Source organism: Telmatherina bonti (assembly GCF_933228915.1).
Source record: "Telmatherina bonti genome assembly, chromosome: 21".
In the NCBI taxonomy this organism is placed as follows: domain Eukaryota; kingdom Metazoa; phylum Chordata; class Actinopteri; order Atheriniformes; family Telmatherinidae; genus Telmatherina; species Telmatherina bonti.
Window position 1 is genome coordinate 32,487,227 of NC_136630.1, and position 24,632 is coordinate 32,511,858.

At 44.5% G+C, this 24,632-nt stretch overlaps 1 protein-coding gene across 1 annotated transcript in view; it reads left to right on the forward strand.

Annotated features, from left to right (window-relative positions):
- ryr2a (ryanodine receptor 2a (cardiac)) overlaps window positions 1-24,632 on the forward strand; it is a gene marked incomplete at its 3' end in the record, with an annotated part of 479,882 nt that overhangs the window by 3,494 nt on the left and 451,756 nt on the right. Inside the window, exons 2-7 of the mRNA XM_079260659.1 lie at window positions 8,047-8,121; window positions 8,216-8,294; window positions 14,982-15,094; window positions 19,460-19,559; window positions 20,186-20,282; window positions 22,003-22,077. Of these exons, the coding sequence (XP_079116785.1) occupies window positions 8,047-8,121; window positions 8,216-8,294; window positions 14,982-15,094; window positions 19,460-19,559; window positions 20,186-20,282; window positions 22,003-22,077 (539 nt within the window). The remainder of the gene's footprint in view (window positions 1-8,046; window positions 8,122-8,215; window positions 8,295-14,981; window positions 15,095-19,459; window positions 19,560-20,185; window positions 20,283-22,002; window positions 22,078-24,632) is intronic.

The window sequence follows — 24,632 nt, forward strand, 5'->3', positions numbered from 1 at the left end:
ATTGGAAAAATGTTCAACACTTTTCCCAAGGTGACAATAAGAGTGCAAGTGGCGTGGGGAGTAAGTCAGTGTGCTTTAGTGCAGGACTTCATGGGTTCAATCCTGATGTGGGGCAATTAGAACAAACCTCAGGTATGCTTTATTTTTTCAATTTCTTATACCTATGCAATTTCATTTCAATCATTCAGCATAGTTTAATAAATGGGCATTCACATTTGTTATTATTTCAATATCTGGTTCTAGTTTGGTTTGTCCTCCCTCTGCAGCCACAGGTGTACCTGGTTATGTTAATGACCTCACCTGTTCACTATCACCACTTCCCTTTAAAGCCAGCAGTCCTCGTATCCTGCTCCTGTTTCCTTCCTGGACCTCTCCCTAAATAAATATCTCTGAACCTCATGCAGTGAGAATCCATCTCCTTCTGAAACCCATGAGACGCACAGCCGTCCACACTGCTGCCTGTTTTAATGTCTCTTTTTGAGAACGAACATCATCACAATGTCCTCCATTGTTGTCTTGCTCGTCATCGAGTTTTGATGGCAGAAACCTCGGCTGTGTCTCAATCAGCGCACTATGTTTCAGTGCGTTTACACTGATTTTTACACCAAAAACTCAGTGCACTGAAAGTACCCGGATGCTGCCCTAACCCCGCCCACAAATGCAGTGTGGAACGATGGACACTAAATGGACGCCATTTTGCTGACGTAGCAGAAGAGGATGGACTTTCCATCAGTTTACCAGGTAAATAATGGCGGAGTTTAACGCCGGTCCAGGCGGGGATTCATTTGTATAAATGTAAGTATTAAATGATTCCGTTATGATTGTGATGTATACTGCAACCTGCTAATCTATCCCTGACGACAGTTATGGATCTGACCATTTGTCAGACTCGGTAGTTAGCACCGTAGCTTAGCACACTGTTAGCAGTTTTTATCCGCTATAGTGGACGTATACAGGTTATATGTGTTATAAATGATGAATGTTATAGGTTCTGTATGTTCATTCATCCTTGTTGAACGTCCAGATGAAGCATTGTGGTGTTTATAACCTAAACTATTAATACCGATATAGCGCCAGTTTTTAGAGAGCGGTCCGTTACTATGGTTACCACTGATGCCATAAATCTGCATCGTATCGTCAGATCTGAACTGCTGAGACTGAACGAGAAAATATAGATATAAAATAAACATAGTAGTGAATTTAGTTGGTTTGATTATTAGAGTGCAAAGTGTGTAACTTTCTTCTGCATGGCTCCACCTCGTCTGTCCCTGATTGAAAATCCATCGAGTGTGTGTGTGTGTGTGTGTGTGTGTGTGTTTAGTTTACTTTGTAGTTGGTGTCATGTAACATTTACTGAATGTTTCGTGTGTTTTGTGTATGGTAATAAATTAATTGTTACAAAATATATAATTATATTAGAAAAATGTAAAGAGAAGTTCGTTGTAGATCTTCATCATATAGAGACACACAATTTGTTTCCCATTCGCCAAATTATTTATTGTTTAGATATAAATGCAGTCATGATCTGGGGAGTAACACATCATTACCATCCTCTGCCTCTCATCAGCCTCACAGACGGTTCCTGGAGATGCTGCTGGTTCTCCTGCTGGTTGTTCCCCAGCTGCCCTCCTGACATCTTCATCATCATCATCATCATCATCATCATCATCATCATCTGGCTCCAGAAGGTCACCGCTGCTCATGCAGATGTTGTGGGGGATGGTGGACGTACGTCACCTCCTTCCAGAGCCTTTAGGAAGATGGACCTCCACCTGGTCTCTAGGGTCCTGAAAGACGGACCTCCACCTGGTCTCTAGGATCCTGAAAGACGGACCTCCACCTGGTCTCTAGGATCCTGAAAGACGGACCTCCACCTGGTCTCTGGGATCCTGAAAGACGGACCTCCACCTGGTCTCTAGGATCCTGAAAGACGGACCTCCACCTGGTCTCTAGGATCCTGAAAGACGGACCTCCACCTGGTCTCTAGGATCCTGAAAGACGGACCTCCACCTGGTCTCTAGGATCCTGAAAGACGGACCTCCACCTGGTCTCTAGGGTCCTGAAAGACGGACCTCCACCTGGTCTCTGGGATCCTGAAAGACGGACCTCCACCTGGTCTCTAGGATCCTGAAAGACGGACCTCCACCTGGTCTCTAGGATCCTGAAAGACGGACCTCCACCTGGTCTCTAGGATCCTGAAAGACTGACCTCCGCCTGGTCTCTAGGATCCTGAAAGACGGACCCCCACCTGGTCTCTAGGATCCTGAAAGACGGACCTCCACCTGGTCTCTAGGATCCTGAAAGACGGACCCCCACCTGGTCTCTGGGATCCTGAAAGACGGACCTCCACCTGGTCTCTAGGGTCCTGAAAGACGGACCTCCACCTGGTCTCTAGGGTCCTGAAAGACGGACCTCCACCTGGTCTCTAGGATCCTGAAAGACGGACCTCCGCCTGGTCTCTAGGGTCCTGAAAGACGGACCTCCACCTGGTCTCTGGGATCCTGAAAGACGGACCTCCACCTGGTCTCTAGGATCCTGAAAGACGGACCTCCACCTGGTCTCTAGGATCCTGAAAGACGGACCTCCACCTGGTCTCTAGGATCCTGAAAGACGGACCTCCGCCTGGTCTCTAGGATCTTGAAAGACGGACCTCCACCTGGTCTCTGGGATCCTGAAAGACGGACCTCCGCCTGGTCTCTAGGATCCTGAAAGACGGACCTCCACCTGGTCTCTGGGATCCTGAAAGACGGACCTCCACCTGGTCTCTAGGATCCTGAAAGACTGACCTCCACCTGGTCTCTAGGATCCTGAAAGACTGACCTCCACCTGGTCTCTAGGATCCTGAAAGACGGACCTCCACCTGGTCTCTAGGATCCTGAAAGACGGACCTCCGCCTGGTCTCTAGGATCCTGAAAGACGGACCTCCGCCTGGTCTCTAGGATCCTGAAAGACGGACCTCCGCCTGGTCTCTAGGATCCTGAAAGACGGACCTCCACCTGGTCTCTGGGATCCTGAAAGACGGACCTCCACCTGGTCTCTAGGGTCCTGAAAGACGGACCTCCACCTGGTCTCTAGGGTCCTGAAAGACGGACCTCCGCCTGGTCTCTAGGAGCCTGAAAGACGGACCTCCACCTGGTCTCTAGGATCCTGAAAGACGGACCTCCACCTGGTCTCTAGGAGCCTGAAAGACGGACCTCCGCCTGGTCTCTAGGAGCCTGAAAGACGGACCTCCACCTGGTCTCTAGGATCCTGAAAGACGGACCTCCACCTGGTCTCTAGGATCCTGAAAGACTGACCTCCGCCTGGTCTCTAGGATCCTGAAAGACGGACCTCCGCCTGGTCTCTAGGATCTTGAAAGACGGACCTCCACCTGGTCTCTAGGATCCTGAAAGACGGACCTCCACCTGGTCTCTAGGATCCTGAAAGACTGACCTCCACCTGGTCTCTAGGATCCTGAAAGACGGACCTCCGCCTGGTCTCTAGGATCCTGAAAGACGGACCTCCGCCTGGTCTCTAGGATCCTGAAAGACGGACCTCCGCCTGGTCTCTAGGATCCTGAAAGACGGACCTCCACCTGGTCTCTAGGAGCCTGAAAGACGGACCTCCGCCTGGTCTCTAGGAGCCTGAAAGACGGACCTCCACCTGGTCTCTAGGATCCTGAAAGACGGACCTCCACCTGGTCTCTGGGATCCTGAAAGACGGACCTCCACCTGGTCTCTAGGGTCCTGAAAGACGGACCTCCGCCTGGTCTCTAGGATCCTGAAAGACGGACCTCCACCTGGTCTCTAGGGTCCTGAAAGGCGGACCTCCACCTGGTCTCTAGGATCCTGAAAGACGGACCTCCGCCTGGTCTCTAGGATCCTGAAAGACGGACCTCCACCTGGTCTCTAGGAGCCTGAAAGACGGACCTCCACCTGGTCTCTAGGATCCTGAAAGACGGACCTCCGCCTGGTCTCTAGGATCCTGAAAGACGGACCTCCACCTGGTCTCTGGGATCCTGAAAGACGGACCTCCGCCTGGTCTCTAGGATCCTGAAAGACGGACCTCCGCCTGGTCTCTAGGATCCTGAAAGACGGACCTCCACCTGGTCTCTGGGATCCTGAAAGACGGACCTCCGCCTGGTCTCTAGGGTCCTGAAAGACGGACCTCCACCTGGTCTCTAGGATCCTGAAAGACGGACCTCCACCTGGTCTCTAGGATCCTGAAAGACGGACCTCCGCCTGGTCTCTAGGATCCTGAAAGACGGACCTCCACCTGGTCTCTAGGGTCCTGAAAGACGGACCTCCACCTGGTCTCTAGGAGCCTGAAAGACGGACCTCCACCTGGTCTCTAGGATCCTGAAAGACGGACCTCCACCTGGTCTCTAGGGTCCTGAAAGACGGACCTCCGCCTGGTCTCTAGGATCCTGAAAGACGGACCTCCACCTGGTCTCTAGGATCCTGAAAGACGGACCTCCACCTGGTCTCTAGGGTCCTGAAAGACGGACCTCCACCTGGTCTCTAGGGTCCTGAAAGACGGACCTCCGCCTGGTCTCTAGGGTCCTGAAAGACGGACCTCCGCCTGGTCTCTAGGATCCTGAAAGACGGACCTCCACCTGGTCTCTAGGATCCTGAAAGACGGACCTCCGCCTGGTCTCTAGGATCCTGAAAGACGGACCTCCGCCTGGTCTCTAGGATCCTGAAAGACGGACCTCCACCTGGTCTCTGGGGTCCTGAAAGACGGACCTCCGCCTGGTCTCTAGGATCCTGAAAGACGGACCTCCACCTGGTCTCTAGGACCCTGAAAGACGGACCTCCACCTGGTCTCTAGGATCCTGAAAGACGGACCTCCGCCTGGTCTCTGGGGTCCTGAAAGACGGACCTCCGCCTGGTCTCTAGGACCCTGAAAGACGGACCTCCACCTGGTCTCTAGGATCCTGAAAGACGGACCTCCGCCTGGTCTCTAGGATCCTGAAAGACGGACCTCCACCTGGTCTCTAGGATCCTGAAAGACGGACCTCCACCTGGTCTCTGGGATCCTGAAAGACGGACCTCCGCCTGGTCTCTAGGATCCTGAAAGACCTCTCCACACACACCTGGCTTCTGACAGGCAGCAGGTGAAGCGAGCTTGCAGGTGGATTCAGACAGGCTGCCTGAGGAGCGTCATGAGGAAGATGGACCGCTACAAGCAGGAGGAGATTCAATAAAGGATTCAATAAAATGTTTCTGTAACAACTTTGCTGCATCTCTGTGTCTGAGCATCTTCTTTACAGCATTACATTCCCTACATTATCATTTATAATAACTTTCCTGTTGCCAGATGTGCACAGCATCAGAGTAAACACCAGTTAAAACACGTGTTTCATGTAAAGGACATTTTATACTGAAAATATCTTTGCATATTTAAAAGCTGTTTTATTAGTGTTTTGATTTGCACTTTATTATACTAATAAGTAGGGCTGGGCGATATGACCTTTTAGTAATATCCCGATATTTTTATGCCATGTCACGATATACGATATATATCTCGATATTTACCTCAGCTTTGAATGAATGCTTTGGTGCATACAATCACATCAGTAAGATGATTTTGTGTCTCCATTAAAACATAATTGTTCATACTGCATTAAGATATGCTGATTTTAAACATTCATGCCAAAAGGATGAAATTGTAACGAAGCAAACTGATCAAAACCGTATTTATTGAACAGTTAAAGCAGCGGCAGAAACATGTCATTTTAAAACAAAATAAAGTGACTTTGCATGATGTAATAAATGCAACGTATGAAAATAGGTGCTCTAGGGGGGACTTTTCAAATGATGAAAGAAATCTGTGGTACTACGACCTTTTGTGGCGACACTTCTGCGACATACTTTTCATACGACAGTTGTTTGGTCAACATCTTCTCTCCAGTATCCAAACCACCGCCAGATGATGGATCCTGCACTACTTTTCTTCTATTCTTTTCTTTTTTGCCACTGAAACAGTCTATCCCTTTGAAAAATCATTTTGAATACCATTAAACCCACATTGTTTAAATCTGCTTTGTCCTGCTTTATTAAAAGGTTAGATTATCAAATTTCACCAAAGGATTGTTATGTTCTGTGGAATAGCTGCATGTTCAACCCTCCTCCTCTATCTGGGCTTGGGACTGCAGTGACCCAAAAGAGACACTTTGACAGAGATACGTTTATGTTTTTTATTTGTGCAGTTTTCTTACTTTGAGTTTAGTCTTTTTTTATTTTTAGTTTTAGCTTGCTTTGGGTTGAACTATTATAAGGCTTTGCTTTATGGTTACGTTTTTGAGTTGTCGTGTATTTTTTCAGTTGCAGAGTTTAGCGTAGAAATCAGTCTTATAATCCAGGCAGAATGTCCTCGTATCGTCTCCAATAAACGGCTTCAGACAGTTTTTAATTCAGGGTTTGATTCCCACTCCTTTCTGTACTTTCTAGAGACATGAGGAGCTAGATAAATATGCTTGTGTCACACACAGTGGATGAGGTGAGTCAGTGACAGAGGCTGTGAATGTAATCAAATAGAATGAATTATTTTTGCGTGACGTGAAAAACGTTGTAATTTACGTCCCACTCTGTAATCCAGAGCGGGATCAGTGGCGGATTTGGCTGTTCATTGTGACTGTAGGTGGAGTCGTGCAGGTGTCCTCTCTGCTCCTCTGACTGGCTGCAGCTGCAGCCGGAGCGACTGAGTGCTTTAGGACGGGGAGAGACTCTCCTTCTGACAATAACTTTACAATATGCGCTTTAAAGTCAGTCGCCAAAACACCAGGAAAGTCTCCAATAACTCCTGTAAAAGCTGCTAGATTTGTTGCTTTTCACAAGAAGTCGCCAGATTTAGCGAGAAAGTGTCTCCACGCTGCCTCTCATGACGTAGCACGTAGCTCACGTTATGTACGTAACGAGGTGCGCTTGTTTTAACTCTCTGTGCAAAGCGGTGCAGAGTCGAGGAGGAGGGAGGAAACCCCCCCCACAGCTAAAAACACCTGCGTGACAACAGGATACTCCAATATGACGAATATAGACATTTTCTATATCGCACAGGGGACTAGCCACGATATCTCCAGTATATTCGATATATCGTCCAGCCCTATTAATAAGCATGAGGGAGACATGCAGAGACACATGACAGTCTGATGTTGATTTATACAGTTAACAACTGAGATAGATCCCTCTAGTGTAGGCCATAATATATGATGATATGATACATAAAGTTATGTTTGCTGGATTTGTTCATTTATTTATTACAACTTCCTAAAAAGAATTTAGTGGGACGAACCGTCTCTGAAACGATGAGCCAACAATGAAGCGGGACTGGCAACAGGTCCGCACTCTGGGTACGTATGCAGGCGGGTCATACACGTTACAAGTAAATAAATATACGTACCAACTCATGTTCAGCCAATCGGAGGAGGATCCTTCGTCACCTTTAATACGATGGAGTTTCATGAGAAGCAAATTCATTCTCCTAATTTAGCGCTTTGTTTTACTTTTTGCGGCAGAATAATTGTGGTCAAATGCGAGTTCATCACCACCGGTTAGTGCTCTACGTCCATGTTCCATTTGGGACAGCACTACGGGACAGCACCGTAGTGCGCACTACGCACTGCATTCCAGAGCACTAACAAACTGAGACACAGCCCTGGACTTTCCTCTGGGGGGCATTTAGGCTAACTACAATCCTGATGCAAGGGAAACAGGAAAACACCAGCGCCGTGATGTCTGAGACAGGCGCCACCACTTATGTGTACTTAAATGGAGTATAGGTGTGCCTAAAGACAGTAGCTGGTAGATTTTCTCCCCCCAGCGACATGTCCAGGACGGCATGGAGGGAGGTGAAAAAGCTCCGCGGCTCCACCTCCCTTCAGCTTTCTGCTCCCTGGTTTATTGCTTTCATCAGACTAGTTTGTCTGTTTTGGATCTAAATTAGGGAATCTGTTTAAAGTTAAGACATTTCAAGAAACTTTTGACTTTATTTCACAAATAACTGATTTGTTCCAACTTGTATATGTGTTTGATTGTCTATTTTACTGTTTTTCTGTTGTGTCCTCAGACAGCTCAGGGTGGTGGGCACCGCACCCTCCTGTATGGACACGCGGTGCAGCTACGGCACTCCTACAGCGGAATGGTCGGTAGTCTCATGACTTCATATCGTACTTTGATACTTTGCTGTGAGACAGTGCTTCACGGTTGGTTTCAAACCTCTTATTCTTTGTTTTCAGTACCTGTCCTGCCTATCCACCTCCCGTTCATCCACAGATAAATTGGCTTTTGACGTGGGACTGCAGGAAGATACCACAGGTAAATGTCACATACATTTATTGTGATAACTATATCCCCCCATCTCGGGGTCTCCTTGATAAAACTGCATATCTAACCCTGTCAACGTCATCTCATCAGAGGGCCGGATGGTTCCAGAAATAAAAACAAGGGGTTTAGACTTTAAAGTGGAAGGAGTGTGTGCACATGGTGCACGGGGGTGCAGCAGCCCAGCTCCATAAGAAGCTGGTGGTGATGACTGTGACGGAGGCAGGTGGAACAAGCCTGGAACCAGATGGAGCAGATTGTTCTTCCTTTGGTTGAGATGAAGAAATAAACACACAAGTTTATAATGAGTACCAGTGCTGAAAGCATTGAGGTGTACAAATACTACTGCTTTGTCTTTCTTCTGAGTTTCTGTTGCCGCCTAACTCTGCCTGCAGCTTCAGCTCTACTGCCATAAGAGCCAATCAAAACGTGTCTCAGTTGATAATAATGTGCTTTGACTTGTCCTCTACGAAGATCTTACAGCGTTTACATGCAACCTTCTGACTTTTTCTTCATTGAAATGAATAGAAATCAGCTGAATATAAGCGCCAAACTCCGGCTGCTCTGCAGCCACACAGCTCAGCCAGAAACATCATTCAGCGTTTAAATGGCCACTAAAGATAGACCGTCTATGGACCTTTTATGTTTCACACAATTACAGGTTCATTTTTAGGAAACTGGATTTCCGCTCCAGTGTTCACTCTAAATTTGACCCTCTCACACACGCGTGTCTCACGCCCACTTTTCACTTTACATAGGATATATCAATACGGAGGAAATCAAGAAATCAATATTTTAAAGTAATTTTGATATGCTTTTTATTGCAGTACTCATTTCATTCCTTACTGTGGATCAAAATCTTGTTTATGACTGCACATGTGAAATTTACTTTCCATGTTTCAGAACCAAAAGCAGCAGAAAGACGGAAAGAACTTTCCTTCAGCTGCAGCGCGAAACGTTTAGCCACATGCTCCCCTTCTCTGTACCTGATAGTACCTGATAGTACCTGATAGTACCTCATATTACCCGATAGTACCTCATATTACCCGATAGTACCCGATAGTACCTGATAGTACCTCATATTACCCGATAGTACCTCATATTACCCGATAGTACCCGATAGTACCTCATATTACCCGATAGTACCCGATAGTACCTCATAGTACCTCATATTACCCGATAGTACCTCATAGTACCTCATATTACCCGATAGTACCCGATAGTACCTCATAGTACCCGATAGTACCTCATATTACCCGATAGTACCCGATAGTACCTCATAGTACCTCATATTACCTCATATTACCCGATAGTACCTCATAGTACCTCATATTACCCGATAGTACCTCATAGTACCCGATAGTACCCGATAGTACCTCATAGTACCCGATAGTACCTCATATTACCCGATAGTACCCGATAGTACCTCATATTACCTCATATTACCTCATATTACCCGATAGTACCCGATAGTACCTCATAGTACCTCATATTACCCGATAGTACCTCATAGTACATCATATTACCCGATAGTACCTCATAGTACCCGATAGTACCTCATATTACCCGATAGTACCCGATAGTACCTCATATTACCTCATATTACCCGATAGTACCTCATAGTACCTCATATTACCCGATAGTACCTCATAGTACCTCATATTACCCGATAGTACCTCATAGTACCCGATAGTACCCGATAGTACCTCATAGTACCTCATATTACCCGATAGTACCTCATATTACCCGATAGTACCTCATAGTACCTCATATTACCCGATAGTACCTCATAGTACCTCATATTACCCGATAGTACCTCATAGTACCTCATATTACCCGATAGTACCTCATATTACCCGATAGTACCTCATAGTACCCGATAGTACCCGATAGTACCTCATAGTACCTCATAGTACCTCATATTACCCGATAGTACCCGATAGTACCCGATAGTACCTCATATTACCCGATAGTACCTCATAGTACCTCATATTACCCGATAGTACCTCATAGTACCTCATATTACCCGATAGTACCTCATATTACCCGATAGTACCTCATAGTACCTCATAGTACCTCATATTACCCGATAGTACCCGATAGTACCCGATAGTACCTCATATTACCCGATAGTACCCGATAGTACCTCATATTACCCGATAGTACCTCATATTACCCGATAGTACCTCATAGTACCTCATAGTACCCGATAGTACCTCATAGTACCTCATAGTACCCGATAGTACCTCATAGTACCTCATAGTACCCCATATTACCCGATAGTACCTCATAGTACCTCATATTACCCGATAGTACCTCATAGTACCCGATAGTACCCGATAGTACCTCATATTACCCGATAGTACCCGATAGTACCTCATAGTACCCCATATTACCCGATAGTACCTCATAGTACCTCATATTACCCGATAGTACCTCATAGTACCCGATAGTACCCGATAGTACCCGATAGTACCCGATAGTACCCGATAGTACCCGATAGTACCTCATATTACCTCATATTACCCGATAGTACCCGATAGTACCCGATAGTACCTCATAGTACCCCATAGTACCCCATAGTACCCCATAGTACCCCATAGTACCCGATAGTACCCGATAGTACCTCATATTACCTCATATTACCCGATAGTACCCGATAGTACCCGATAGTACCCGATAGTACCTCATAGTACCCCATAGTACCCCATAGTACCCCATAGTACCCCATAGTACCCCATAGTACCTCATAGTACCTCATAGTACCTCATAGTACCCGATAGTACCTCATAGTACCCGATAGTACCTCATAGTACCTCATAGTACCTCATAGTACCTCATATTACCCGATAGTACCTCAAAGTACCTCATATTACCCGATAGTACCTGATAGTAGGTAAGCAGCGCCCCATCTCCACTGTACACAGTGTTCCCTCCTCAACTTTTTAAAGAAGTCTTCGCTGCATTTGGGTCCTGGGTACTTGCTATAGTAAATAGCAGTCTAACCTCAGGAGTGGTTCCTGCTAATTTTAAGCATGCTGTAGTGGAGCCCCTTATGAAAAAACCCGGTCTAGATGCCAGTAACCTTAATAACTTCAGGCCAATCTCCAAGTTGCCGTTTGTATCTAAAATTTTAGAGAAAATTATTCTCAGACAGTTGACCACATTTTTTAAATAAGAACAATCTGCTGGAGGTTTTACAATCTGGTTTTAAAGCTGTGCACAGCACAGAATCTGCACTTTTAAAAGTTTTTAATGACACTTTTTTAGCCTGTGATGCTGGTGATTGTGTGGCCCTTGTATTGCTGGACCTAACCGCTGTATTTGATACAGTGGACCACAATATTTTAATCTCCCGTTTAGAGCACCTTGTGGGCATTAAGGGCGTAGCCCTTGAGTGGTTTAGGTCCTACTTAAAGGGTAGAACTTTCTCTGTCCGTCTGGGAGATTGTGAGTCGTCCTCTGCCCCCTTGTCCTATGGGGTTCCACAGGGTTTAATTTTGGCCCCCACCCTTTTTTCTTTATATCTGCTTCCCCTGGGCTCTATTTTAAGGAAACATGGCATTGCTTTTCATTGTTATGCAGATGATTGTCAAATTTATGTCCCGCTTAAAAAGAAAGACAATTTCTCTGTCAGTGCACTACAAAAATGCCTGCGTGACATTAAAGATTGGATGGCGTTAAACTTCCTCCATTTCAATAATTCAAAGAATGAGGTTTTGGTTGTTGGTCCCAGTAATGGAGTTGCGACTGTGGACCTAGAAACACTCACTAAATATTTAAAAACTGAAATTAGGAACCTTGGTTTTAAAATGGACAGTGACTTTAAGTTGGACAGTCAGATTCGCTCTGTGGTCAAGTCCAGTTTCTACCACCTAAGGCAGCTAGCCAAAGTAAAGCACTTTTTATCACGACAGCACCTTGAAACAGTGATCCACGCCTTTGTCACCACACGGCTGGATTACTGCAATGCACTTTACTTTGGTGTAAGCCAGTCCGCACTTACTCGCCTGCAGCTTGTACAAAATGCTGCTGCACGTCTTTTAACTGGCACTCGTAAATATGAGCACATCACCCCTGTTTTATCATCTCTTCACTGGCTGCCCGTGCATTTTAGGATCCATTTTAAACTTCTTTTATTTGTTTTTAAATGTTTGAATAATGTTGCCCCCCTCTACCTCTCTGAGTTGTTGTGCCCTTACTCTCCGACGCGGTCACTCAGGTCGGCTGACCAGCACCTCCTGAGTGTACCAAAAACCCACCGTAAACTCAGAGGGGACAGAGCCGTCTCAGTTGCAGCTCCAAAACTATGGAACAAGCTGCCTTTGCACATCCGACAGGCCTCTTTTGTACCTGTTTTTAAATCACGTCTTAAAACCCACCTGTTTTCATTGGCTTTTAACACCACCTGAGATGTTGACATTATTAATCTGACTGTATTTATCATGATTATACCAGTTTTAGAAATTTTATATGTTTTTGCACTCTGTCGACAGCACTTTGGTCGACTGTGGTTGTGTTAAAAGTGCTATATAAATAAAGTTGCAGTTGCACTGTTGATGGAGCACTGCTTCCCCCTCCTGAGCCGCCGGATGGTGGACCATATATATATATAGAGAGAGAACAGGTGGAAATTATAGGCAACTGGCAAGACACACCCAATAAAGGAGTGGTTCTGCAGGTGGAGACCACAGACCACTTCTCAGTTCCGATGCTTTCTGGCTGATGTTTTGGTCTGAATGCTGGCGGTGCTTTCACTCTAGTGGTAGCATGAGACGGAGTCTACAACCCACACAAGTGGTTCAGGTAGTGCAGCTCATCCAGGAAGGCACATCAATACCAGCTGTGGCAAGAAGGTTTGCTGTGTCTGTCAGCGTCGTGTCCAGAGCATGGAGGCGCTACCAGGAGACAGGCCAGTACATCAGGAGACGTGGAGGAGGCCGTGGGAGGACAACAACCCAGCAGCAGGACCGCTACCTCCTTCTTTGTGCAAGGAGGAACAGGAGGAGCACTGCCAGACCCGTGGAGAACGTTCTGCTGCCTGCAACATCCTCCAGCAGGACCGGTTTGGCAGTGGGTCAGTAATGGTGTGGGGGGGGGGGCATTTCTTTGGAGGGCCGCACAGCCCTCCATGTGCTCGCCAGAGGTAGCCTGACTGCCATTAGGTACAGAGATGAGATCCTCAGACCCCTTGTGGGACCATATGCTGGTGCGGTTGGCCCTGGGTTCCTCCTAATGCAAGACAATGCTAGACCTCATGTGTCTGGAGTGTGTCAGCAGTTCCTGCAACACCAAGGCATTGATGTTAAGGACCGGCCCACCCGTTCCCCAGACCTGGATCCAGCTGAGCACATCTGGGACATCATGTCTCGCTCCATCCACCAACGCCAAGTTGCACCACAGACTGTCCAGGAGTTGGCGGATGCTTTAGTCCAGGTCTGGGAGGAGATCCCTCAGGAGAACATCCACCGCCTCATCAGGAGCATGCCCAGGCGTTGTAGGGAGGTCATACAGGCACGCGGAGGCCACACGCACTACTGAGCCTCATTCTGACTTGTTTAAAGGACATTACATCAAAGCTGGATCAGCCTGTAGTGTGTTTTTCTACTTTCATTTGGAGTAGAACTCCAAATCCAGACCTCCATGGGTTGATATGTTTTATTTTCATTGATAGTTTTTGTGTGATTTTGTTGTCAGAACATTCAGCTATGGAAAGAACAAAGTATTTAGTAAAAATATTTCATTATTTAGATCTACAACGTGTTACTTTAGTGTTCCCTTTAGTTTTTCAGAGTCGTGTATATGATACCTGGGTAGTGCATGTATCGTACCTGCAGCTGCTGCCGTCTGTCTCGGCCTATAGCAGCACACGTCCTCCTTCTCAGATCAACTCGTCTTCTCAGAACAGCTGCTTCTGTGTTCTGGTTGCTTCTCATCTGCTCCACACATCAAGCTGTGTGCCGGACTGATTGATCCCTGATCAGTGAGATCAGCCTGCTGCTGCAACGCTATGCCGCCTTATTTTGCATATGATGATGGCGGACGGAAGAAGAGGTAGTTCCTACCTATCCTGAGAGTTTGGTGACTCCATGGTACTTATATTAATGACAATTATGAATACAAGGAGGAGATTTAGTCCAGATCAGTTGTAGAAATCAATATGTCAGTATCAATCTGCACATCACACCTTACTAGACCTGTCGGAACACGACAGCTCAGAAGCCTCATCCTGACTGTTTCTACATTGGTAGAAATTATCTTTCATGTTGTTCCTGCTATATTTTTATGGAAAACAATTGAATTGAAAAATTGAATGTATGCAGCTGTTGTCACGACACATGAGAGGAGTTTATCTCCTTCCTTCTGGCATCCAGGTCTTCAGATCTGCCAGATCCACCGGAGTCCATGACTGAGTTCTGCCATCAGTCCTTTGACTTGCTGAGAACAGAAAATGTGAATGTTTACAGTAGTTCAGCAGTCACATGACTGCAGGGAAGATGCTTTCTGTCACAAAGCTGTGAGCTTTGTGTAACTCTGCACACCATTGTTTTGCTTTCTAATTCTTATCCGGCTGGTTTCAGGCAGAAAGACGGCAGCCTCTCATCTGCTTCTGTAAAACGGCTGACTGGGAGCAGAGGATGTGTGCTGATGCTTCATCTCCTGCTGTTTGTGTTTGTGTAGGTGAGGCATGCTGGTGGACCATCCACCCGGCTTCAAAGCAGCGCTCAGAAGGAGAGAAGGTCAGAGTGGGAGATGATCTCATCCTGGTCAGCGTGTCCTCGGAACGATACCTGGTGAGTTCCTGCTCTGTGGAGAATATGGATGAACAACCTTCCTCCTCCCCTCATCTTCTCCTCCTTTATCTGCTCTTTGCTGGTGACTGTTAGTCTTCCCTTCAGCATCCTGTCAGTTATTAGCAAATACCAGGAATTATTAGCAAATACCAGGAATTATTAGCAAATACCAGGAATTATTAGCAAATACCAGGAATTATTAGCAAATACGAGGACAAAAGCTCTTTTCGTACGTCCAGAGAAAGTCTCATCATGTGTCAGGTGGATGTATAATCCTCATGATGAGTTTACTGTACACAGAAACAATCATGGACTTATATGGTCGTCATCCTGACTGCTCAAGGGGTTTAACACCACACACACACACACACACACACACACACAACATGTGTGAAGAGTGAGTTTTATCTTTAAATGTGTTTCTTCTACCCTTCCTGTCCGGCATCACAACCAGCAGGACTGTGATCAGGCTTTGTGTTGTTCTGGACTTTATATCATGAAGCCTGTTCAAAATGTTTCATTCTTACTACTGTAATATCTCTGTAGCTGAACATTAGTGCTGGACAAGAGGACTGTAGGCAAAGAAAGACGGAAGTAATGGGGAAGAAACACAGAAGAAGGACAAGGGGACAACAGGCAGCTAAGAGTCAGTAGTATGAGACGTCTAAACAGCTGCTACACCTGTACGGAAGCAAAACACCACCTGTCACTTCTCAAATGAAAGAAAACTCATCATTATCCAGGAAACAAAAAAAACAACAACTAATAGGCTGAAAGAGAAAAAGAAAAGAAGTTAACGGCAACGACAAAAACACCGTCCGCACACAGTGGAACTGCAGCTGGTGAATAAACACACTGGACCGGCTGACGGCTGGATCCGCTGTAGGACAGTCAATGTGGAGGACGTGTGATAAGTCAACCAGACCCCCCAAGGATCAGAGCTGGACCAGCGGGCCCATGAGACCAGTCCCAGTGCACACACTCCAGCCAACCCACCACAGAGGCGATCGCAAGTCCACCCAGACGGCCCCCCCAAGGGCCCAAGGGCAGCCCACCCCCAAAGGCAGAGGCCCCACAGCGCCCAGGAGGACCAGTGTGAAGTGGTCAGTTTCACTGGGAAGTGAAAATGTCACATGATCTAAATGTTTTGTTTACAATTATATCCTCTGAGTGCTTCATTCCTTGGTTGCTCCATTGAGAGAAGTTTCACCTTTTTTTTTATTTTGTAGGATATCAGGATTGTTCCAGATGGGTGTGTATTTACATGGGAAGAGTGGTGACGTCGTTGTTTTAAGGAATTCCCACCAGGCTGTCAGAGATGAACTAATATTGATGCTTTTAAAACTATTATGATGTTTGATAACTTGGCTAATAAAAGGCTAGTTTTTTTTTATTACTAGACTTTCACAGAATGCTTCTTCAAGATCAAACCATGGCTCATCTAATGGGTGGGACTTGCACCATTTTGAGATATACTGTAACCTGTTGACTGAGAAGTAGTCATGGAAATTGGGGAGCTCTAAATCCCCAAAACTTCTAGTTTTCTGTTGGTTGTTTTCATTCTATTTATTGATTTTCTTATTAATAATAATAGTCATACATAGAGTTTGTTATATAATGATCAACATACACTCGTCATACAAATATTTATTTTACAGGCCCAGTTATAAAGTTGGAAACAGGGCAATCCCATGATCTTAGGTCTTTGAAGAAATGTCTGTTTAATTCTGGGTGTCTTCTTATCCTAAATAAATTGGGATATTAATGAGTCTAATGTAGGGATGCATTGAAACAGAAGCAGGAATTTCGGTAAAGTGGTCATCTTGACAATATTTATTCGACCAACCAGCGAGATGGGCAATCTTTTTAAAGTTGTGTTTGTTGATATAAATTTGTGATATTTATTTATTTATTTATTTCTAGATATCTAAAGATATTTGAAATGGTAAAAGGAGTCAATGTTGCTCTGTTCAGTTTTTCAATCGAACTGATTGGAAATAATATGCTTTTCGTTAGGTTGACTTTCTATCCAGATACTTCCAAATTCCATTAAAGCTGCCATAATTTTTGGTAAAGAAGTGGTAGGGTCTGAGATATATAGCAGCAGATCATCTGCATAGAGAGATACCTTATGTTCCACACCGGCTCTTATTATTCCTTTCTAATCATGCCTGGAACGTGATAGAATGGTAAGTGTGAATAGCAGCGGGGACAAAACACACCTCTGTCTGGATGGAGAAGGAACGGCCTGGAATTTATGCTGTTTGTCTGAACTGAAGCTTGAGGCATTGCAAAAAGCAACTTAATAAGAGATATATGATTAGGACCAATACCAAACCTCGATAGGGTTGAGAAGAGGAAATCCCACTCAACCCTGTCAAAGGCCTTCTCCAGTGAGAATAATATTTCAGGTTTGTCATTAATATCATGCATATAAATAATATTAAACAGCCTTCTAATGTTAAAAAATAGTTGCCTATCTTTCACAAATCTGGTTTGGTCCTGGGACACAACTCTGGGAGGAACTGTTTCTAAAAGCATAGCCAGGATCTTTGCTAGTATTTTATTATCTACATTTAATAGGCTTATTGGCCTGTAGGAACCAGGCTCTAAAGGGTCCTTGCCGGATTTATGTATTAAAGAGATAGTAGCCTCGTACAAATCCAGTTGATGGTAAACATCCTGTAATTAATGCTTCGCTGTATACTTTTATAAGTAGGGGTGAAGTTAGTTCACTGAAAGTTTTGTAAAACTCGGCAGTGTTCCCATCCAGACCAGGGCTTTTTGAGCATTGCATATTTTGAATAGCCAGCTTTATTTTCCCAAACGTTACTTGTTGCTCTCGCAATGTTTTATGTTCAGTAATTTTAGACAGAATTTGAACATTATCAAAAAACAAAAACAAAAACTATTAATCATTACTGGTTCATTTTTTGACTCTGAAGAGTAAAGTGTTGCGTAATATTCCCGAAACACATCATTAATTCTCGTTGGATCAGTGCTAGTCTGTCCTACACTAGCTCTTATTTCTGTGATTAATCTTGATGCTGCAGCTTCTTTTATTTGTCTTGCTAATAATCTACCTGTCTTTTCTCCATGTTCATAATATTTGTGTCAAAACTGTGTAAATAATTTTCTTGTGTCGTGTGTATAAAGTAAATGAAACTGCAGGGAGACCTTTCTATTACAAAGTTCAGATGAAAGCGAGATACCGTATCTCCTATCTACTTCCAAGAGTTCTCCTCTTATGTTTTTCTCTCTTTCCTTTTTTTTGCTTGTTCCTTTGACGACTCAATGAGATGATTTGATCTCTCAAATATGCTTTTAATGGGTCCCATAATATGAATTTTGTAACCTCATGTTTGTCATTTATTAAAGTAAATAATTCAATTTGGGCTTTTATTTCCTCTACCAAGAAATTTTCTGACAGCAGACTATTATTGTATCTCCATTTCGGTGCCATTGATCTAAATCCCAGCTGGACCATGGTCAGATAATACTATTGTGTCCTGGTTTGGACTTTTTGTGTCTTAGTTTTCCTGTTTTATTTTGTAGTATTTCCTGTTTAGCTCCCTCATGTCTTGTTTAGCTTTTGTTCCTGTCGATGTAGTTCACCTGGGTTCATTTAGTAGATTTGTTTCACCGGTGTCTTGTTGTGTTCAGTGTATTTATACCCTGGGTTTGAGTTCTATGTTATGGATTCATTGTGTTAGTCCCTGTATGCCCAGTGTCCTTTGTTCCTGCGGCTCAACGATAAAACCAGCCTAGACTCTGGATCTCCGTCTGTGTCTCTGCATTTGGGTCCACACCTCACCTCCACCAGCCGTGGCACTATTGCCTTATAATCACAACTTTGAGTCTTTGCTAGATATCTATGATCTACTAAGAAATAAATCTGTCCAAGAATAGGAATGATGAACAGGAGAGAAATATGAAAATTGTTTCACTTTGGGAGAAAGAGCCCTAAAAGGATATATCAGTTTATATGTATCCATAAATTCCTCAATAGTTTTTGCAGATTTCAGTTTGACTACTGATCTCTGTGATGATCTGTCAAGACTTGGATCCAAGACAAAATTAAAATCTCTGCCAATTAATAATTCAAGGGAATCCATATTAGGTAGAGAAAATATAAATGATCAACACTGGACTATTAGAAAGTTGTCCTGTCACGATAACATATTGTCCATGAGGGTCAGACAAGATTTTTGATGCTAAAATAAAAAATCTCTTATAATCTTTTTTTCTTTCTTTCCGTTAACAAAGTGCAGAGAAGCTGCTCGTACACCATGCGGGACATCTCCTGCATGCTGTGCTTTCGTGTTTCTGGAACTTGTCTGGTAAATCCTGTCGGCTTTCTTGCAGCATCTGTCCTATGGAAATGGGAGTCTCCATGTGGACGCAGCCTTCCAGCAGACACTGTGGAGCGTAGCCCCCATCTGTTCCGGCAGTGAAGTAGCACAAGGTAAACTTTTGTAGGAGCCATGCCACCATGGATCAGACCCCCTCCACCCAGTCTTTGGTGTCCCTCCGCTTGTCAGCAGGTGGTCATCACTGCTGACAAGCGGTTTGTTCGGGGATGCTTTAATCCAGTTTTATAGTTAGCATTCATCAAAATGCTCCGAACTTCCCAGGCTGTGTGTTTCTCCTTCCTCCTGGAACTGCTCAGCTGTGTTGTGACAGACCAGTAGATCGCTGATCTGTAGAGTTTGCATCTGACAGCAGTTCCTGGGTTTTTAGGAACAGTAACATCAAACCCGTTTTGTGTGAATGTTAAGTTTCATCAGATTTCACTTCAGCACTCTGTGCTGCTGCGGCTACAGCAGCCCAGCATGGATGTTGTAATTCCACAGCTGCCCTGCTGCTGCTGAGTCGTGCTGTCCTCCCACATCATCCCAGTCAGGCTTATCCCCGCCCCCCCATGCTTGGGACGGGAAGATTTACTAATCTGTTGGTTTCCTCATCAGGTATAAGATGATTACAGATATAAGGAATTGGTCAGTTTTTATTCTGCCCTCTTCTTCACATCGTCTCTGTCTCCATTCTCATGCAGTCTTTTTCTTTTTCCTGTCGTTTTTCCTTTCTTTGTAGGTTTTTTGATAGGGGGTGATGTCCTCCGCCTCCTTCATGGTCATATGGATGAGTGTCTAACTGTTCCATCTGGGGAACATGGGAATGAGCAGAGGAGGTAATTACACATTCATTTAGTTCATTATTGCAGGTAGCAAAGAACACTACAAGAAGTGCCTGAGGGGGAAAGACAAGCCTACAGGTCCGCTTAATCCTGACATGTAAACAGTGAAACAGAAGAAGAAGTCAACACGCGGAATGAAAGAGGGGCGAGCAGCCTGGGTCCAACGGAGGCTGAAACGTCCCCGCTGGACTGCTCCCCTCAAGCTAATTTTATTGTAGAAGTAAAAACAAGTTAAGAAAACAATTCCAAATATGGTAAAGCAATGCAAGACAAATAAGACAAAATAGCAACAAAACTGGTTCAAATCAGAAGAAATGAGAAGTAAGAAAAGGATGAGACGTACGTTTAGTCACCCAACACTACACAAGGAACCTGACGGAGTAAATACAGGAACAACACATGAGGATAACGAGGGGAACACAGATGATGTGAAAGTGCAGGAGAATCCTGGGAAATGTAGTCTGGGCAGGTGAAGCTTGCTCTGGGCACATCATCTGCACCACCCCGTTGTCCTCTGCCCATCAGACTGGATGGAAAAGGTGGGCGGAGCCTCCGTGACATCACCCGTAGGTTTCTGAAGAGCTGAATTGATGAGGGATGATGAGTACCTTGGAGCTAACGATGCACCAGATGTGGACCTCAGGGATGCAGGCGGCGGTGGGAAGCAATATTTGGAGCTTCCACTCCTTCTGGTCCTCGCCGAAGTCCCTGAAGACTCAGGAGTGGGGGGTCTCCAACCTGGACCCACATAAAGGATTTGACTCTGGCTTCACAAGGGTCGAAGAGTTCTCCGCAACGATCCTGCAGAGGAACTCGTAAGGAATAAACCTCTCCGCTGGGTCCATAGTAGTAGACTGAATGCTTCTGTCATGATGCAAGAGACGGGAGTCAGAAATGCAGAATGAAGAAGGTTTTAATCCAGGATGCAAATGTCTGCAGAACTGACACAAGGAACTAAACTAACATTTAGTTTTCATAAATTGATAGTGAATGAGAACTTTAGTGTCTATAAGAAAAAAATCAAACCAAGCAGACATACAGCTCCACTTCTAATGGAAGCGTAAGCACCAAAGTCAACAGTCACACTGGAGTTGATCCCACTAGGAGGGTTACCTTCAGCAGATTGGGAGCACAAGGAATGGCACCAAGGAGCACTACATACTCTGTAGGCACAGAGTATGTAGTGGGCACACACCTGCATTATTGATTAGAATCTGAGTCCGTTTGCTCAGAAAGTCTGCATCGTGTGGGGTCATGTAACTACAAAAACAAATTCTGATTCAGATCAAAGAAGTGGACTCAGTCGGCCTACAGGTGGACAACTAAACCAAGCGTTGTGGCTTCAGTCCACATTAGTTGTGTGGGGTGGTGGGGAGAAATAGCTTGTGGTCAGAAGTGGAAGTCTGATCAACCCAGACCACCAGGATCCTGTGCAGCATTTGCCATGACCTTTTTGGAACACTCATCATTTATAGCTTGGATTTCTCTGTCAGTTAGCTCGCTTATATAGATGAGGTATTATTTCAGTATTGTCACTCTAAGAATGATAAACTCATGAGTCAAAAACAAAAGTTGGTGTCTGTGCAGTTTTTGTTTGTAGAAAAATTGAGAATAAAAAGAAAATACTTCGGCCATTATTTTAAAAGATTGTTTATATGAATTATAGCATCCTGTCAGATATTGTTAATTGTACTTGGATTGTTTTTTTCCCCAGGACAGTGCACTATGAGGGAGGAGCAGTTTCCAGTCATGCAAGGTCCCTGTGGAGACTGGAGACGCTGCGTGTCATGTGAGCACAACAAACATGCTTTACATACAATAGCAAACAGATAGATAAACACATACACAGCTCTGATGCATCGCAGCCATATAACATTCCCGGTTTAACTGTGCAGATACGAGATTCAGGGTCTGCACGTGTCAAAGTGCGGATTGGTCGGCTGCATACGCCAAGCACTGTCCCAATTCAAAGGCTCCTCCGGATCCTACCTTCACATCTGCACTTTGTTTGGCACCAGATCCACCAAGAACAGAGGCTACAAGCGATGCATCCTTCACGGCGTCTTTTCTCCCAGAATTCATTGTGCCTTCTAGAAAAGAAAGGGCAGCAAAGTGCTGGTGTGGGTACTACAAGAGCGAGGCCATTTTCTTTTTAAAAGTATGAACACACACCATATTTGTCAATTATCCTGTTCTGGCCAGGAAACTTTGGCCAGATTTTTCACCCACCCAGGTGTGCTACAGGTACGAAGGATGAAGCAAAGGATCTTTCTGGATCTCCCCTCAGATGTGGCAAAAAACATGCAGCATTTAGATAAATAAGGAGTGCAGCAAGGCAGAGGACTATGTAAAGCGTAGAACTAGAACTGAAGATGGGAGATTTAGATTACTAAACATCAGTAGCTAAATGGGGGGGCAGAAACACATTTGGATTCAACTATTGGTAGTCCTGTGTGGAACAGAGAAGGCTGTAACTTTTATGGGCAGGACAGAAACTTAGATGGAGGAAGAGTAGCTTCTTATGTTCAAAACAATATTCCAGTTTAAGTTAGAAGAAATCTTGCCCTTCCAGGAGTTGAAGTAATATGGCTACAACTACACTTACCTTACATAAGGTCTGTTGGACGCTGCTACAGACCACCAAATGCTACTGTAATGTATTGGGAGCATGTGAAATAGGAAATGAGATTTACTTGTTGGGAGATCTTGATATAAACTGGAAGTCAACTGATTGTATATTGAAGAGTAAGTTCATTTCTTTTGCTAATATTTGTAATTTGGTTTAAATAGTTAAGGATTATACAAGAGTAAATTTAAAAGCAGATGAAACATACTCAGAAACCCTTATTGATTTAATTTTCACAAATGCAACAGACTTATTCTCAGAGGCTGTTTCTATTCCAGTCCACTGCAGAGATCATAATTTAGTAGAAGTTAAGAGAGTAACTACAGTACCCAAATTGGGTCCAAAATTTATCTCTAAAAGGATATTTAAAATGTTTAAGGAGGATGATTTCATAGAAGAGATAATAATGACTAGTCAGATGTTACTCTGCAACAAGATCTGGACAGTGCTGTTACCATTTTCCATAAATTGATAAGTAAGTGTTACATCCTACCTAGGGTGTAGGAGCGCAACGGAAAGAAAAGAACACAATTCCCGGTCCCGGCCCTCAATCAGAAACAAACTTTCCAATGATCAACAATCTGTTTACAGGAATGTTATTCATGTATCATCAAGCCCGAAAAGCAAAAATGTCAGGGTGAACCGAGGCCAAAACAACAAACAACATTTATATAACAAAAGGGCATACCTGGTGTTGAACAGGAGCCAATGAAAAGACAACACACCATCGGAACAGCTGATCTCACGTGGACCTGTAGATTAGAAAAGATCCAATACAAGACAGATGAGCCACCCCGACAAAAACAAAACTAAACTATAGAACTGTTCACATAAAAAAGAAAAGAGATGTATACCCCACCCTAGAAGCAAACAGTCCCCCAGATCAATGTTTGATTTTTAAACATGGGAGTAAACATCAGCCATCACATTGTCTGACCCCTTCATGTGATGAATCTCCAAGTTAAAATCCTGCACCAACAGTGACCACCTCATCAGCCTCTGGTTGGACTTTTATTTAGGGTGAGGGAAGCTTGTTCTAGCCTGGCAACAACAGCATGCAAAGTGGTCATGTGTTCAGACCAAGTAGAGGAACACACCACAATGTCATCTAGATATACCTTGCAGTTCTGTATTCCTCTCAAGACCATGTTCATGAGTCTTTGGAAGGTGGCAGAGCATTTCAGAGGCCAAATGGCATCACAGTAAATAGCAGAAAATGATCAGGGGTGACAAAAGTGTATATATTTGATGCACATGAAGTTAAACGGACTTTCCAATAGCCATTTAAGAAGTCACCAAACTTGACTGGACCAACCCTGTCCACACAATCTTCCATGCGGGGCAAAGGATACAAATCTGGTTTTGTCACTGCATTGACTTTTTGTAAATCAGTGCAGAAACGTGATGTGGCATCAGGTTTTGGGACTAGGAGGCAAGGGGAACTCCACGTGCTACAGCTGGGAATGGCCAGGCCATTCTCCAGAAGATAAGTAACCACGTTTAGCTGGGTTTACACGGTAAGCATGTTGTTTCATTGGATCGTGCTCACCTACATCAGTGTCACGTTAAAGAACAGTTGTGTGAAACAGGGTGTCAGAAAGCAGAGAAGGATGGTCTTTCACTAATCTGATTATATCACCTGCTGATTTTTCTAAATGGTCTTGCAGGTCTTCTAGAATCTCTAGAATTCTGCTAATGCAACTGTAGACACAGTTGCA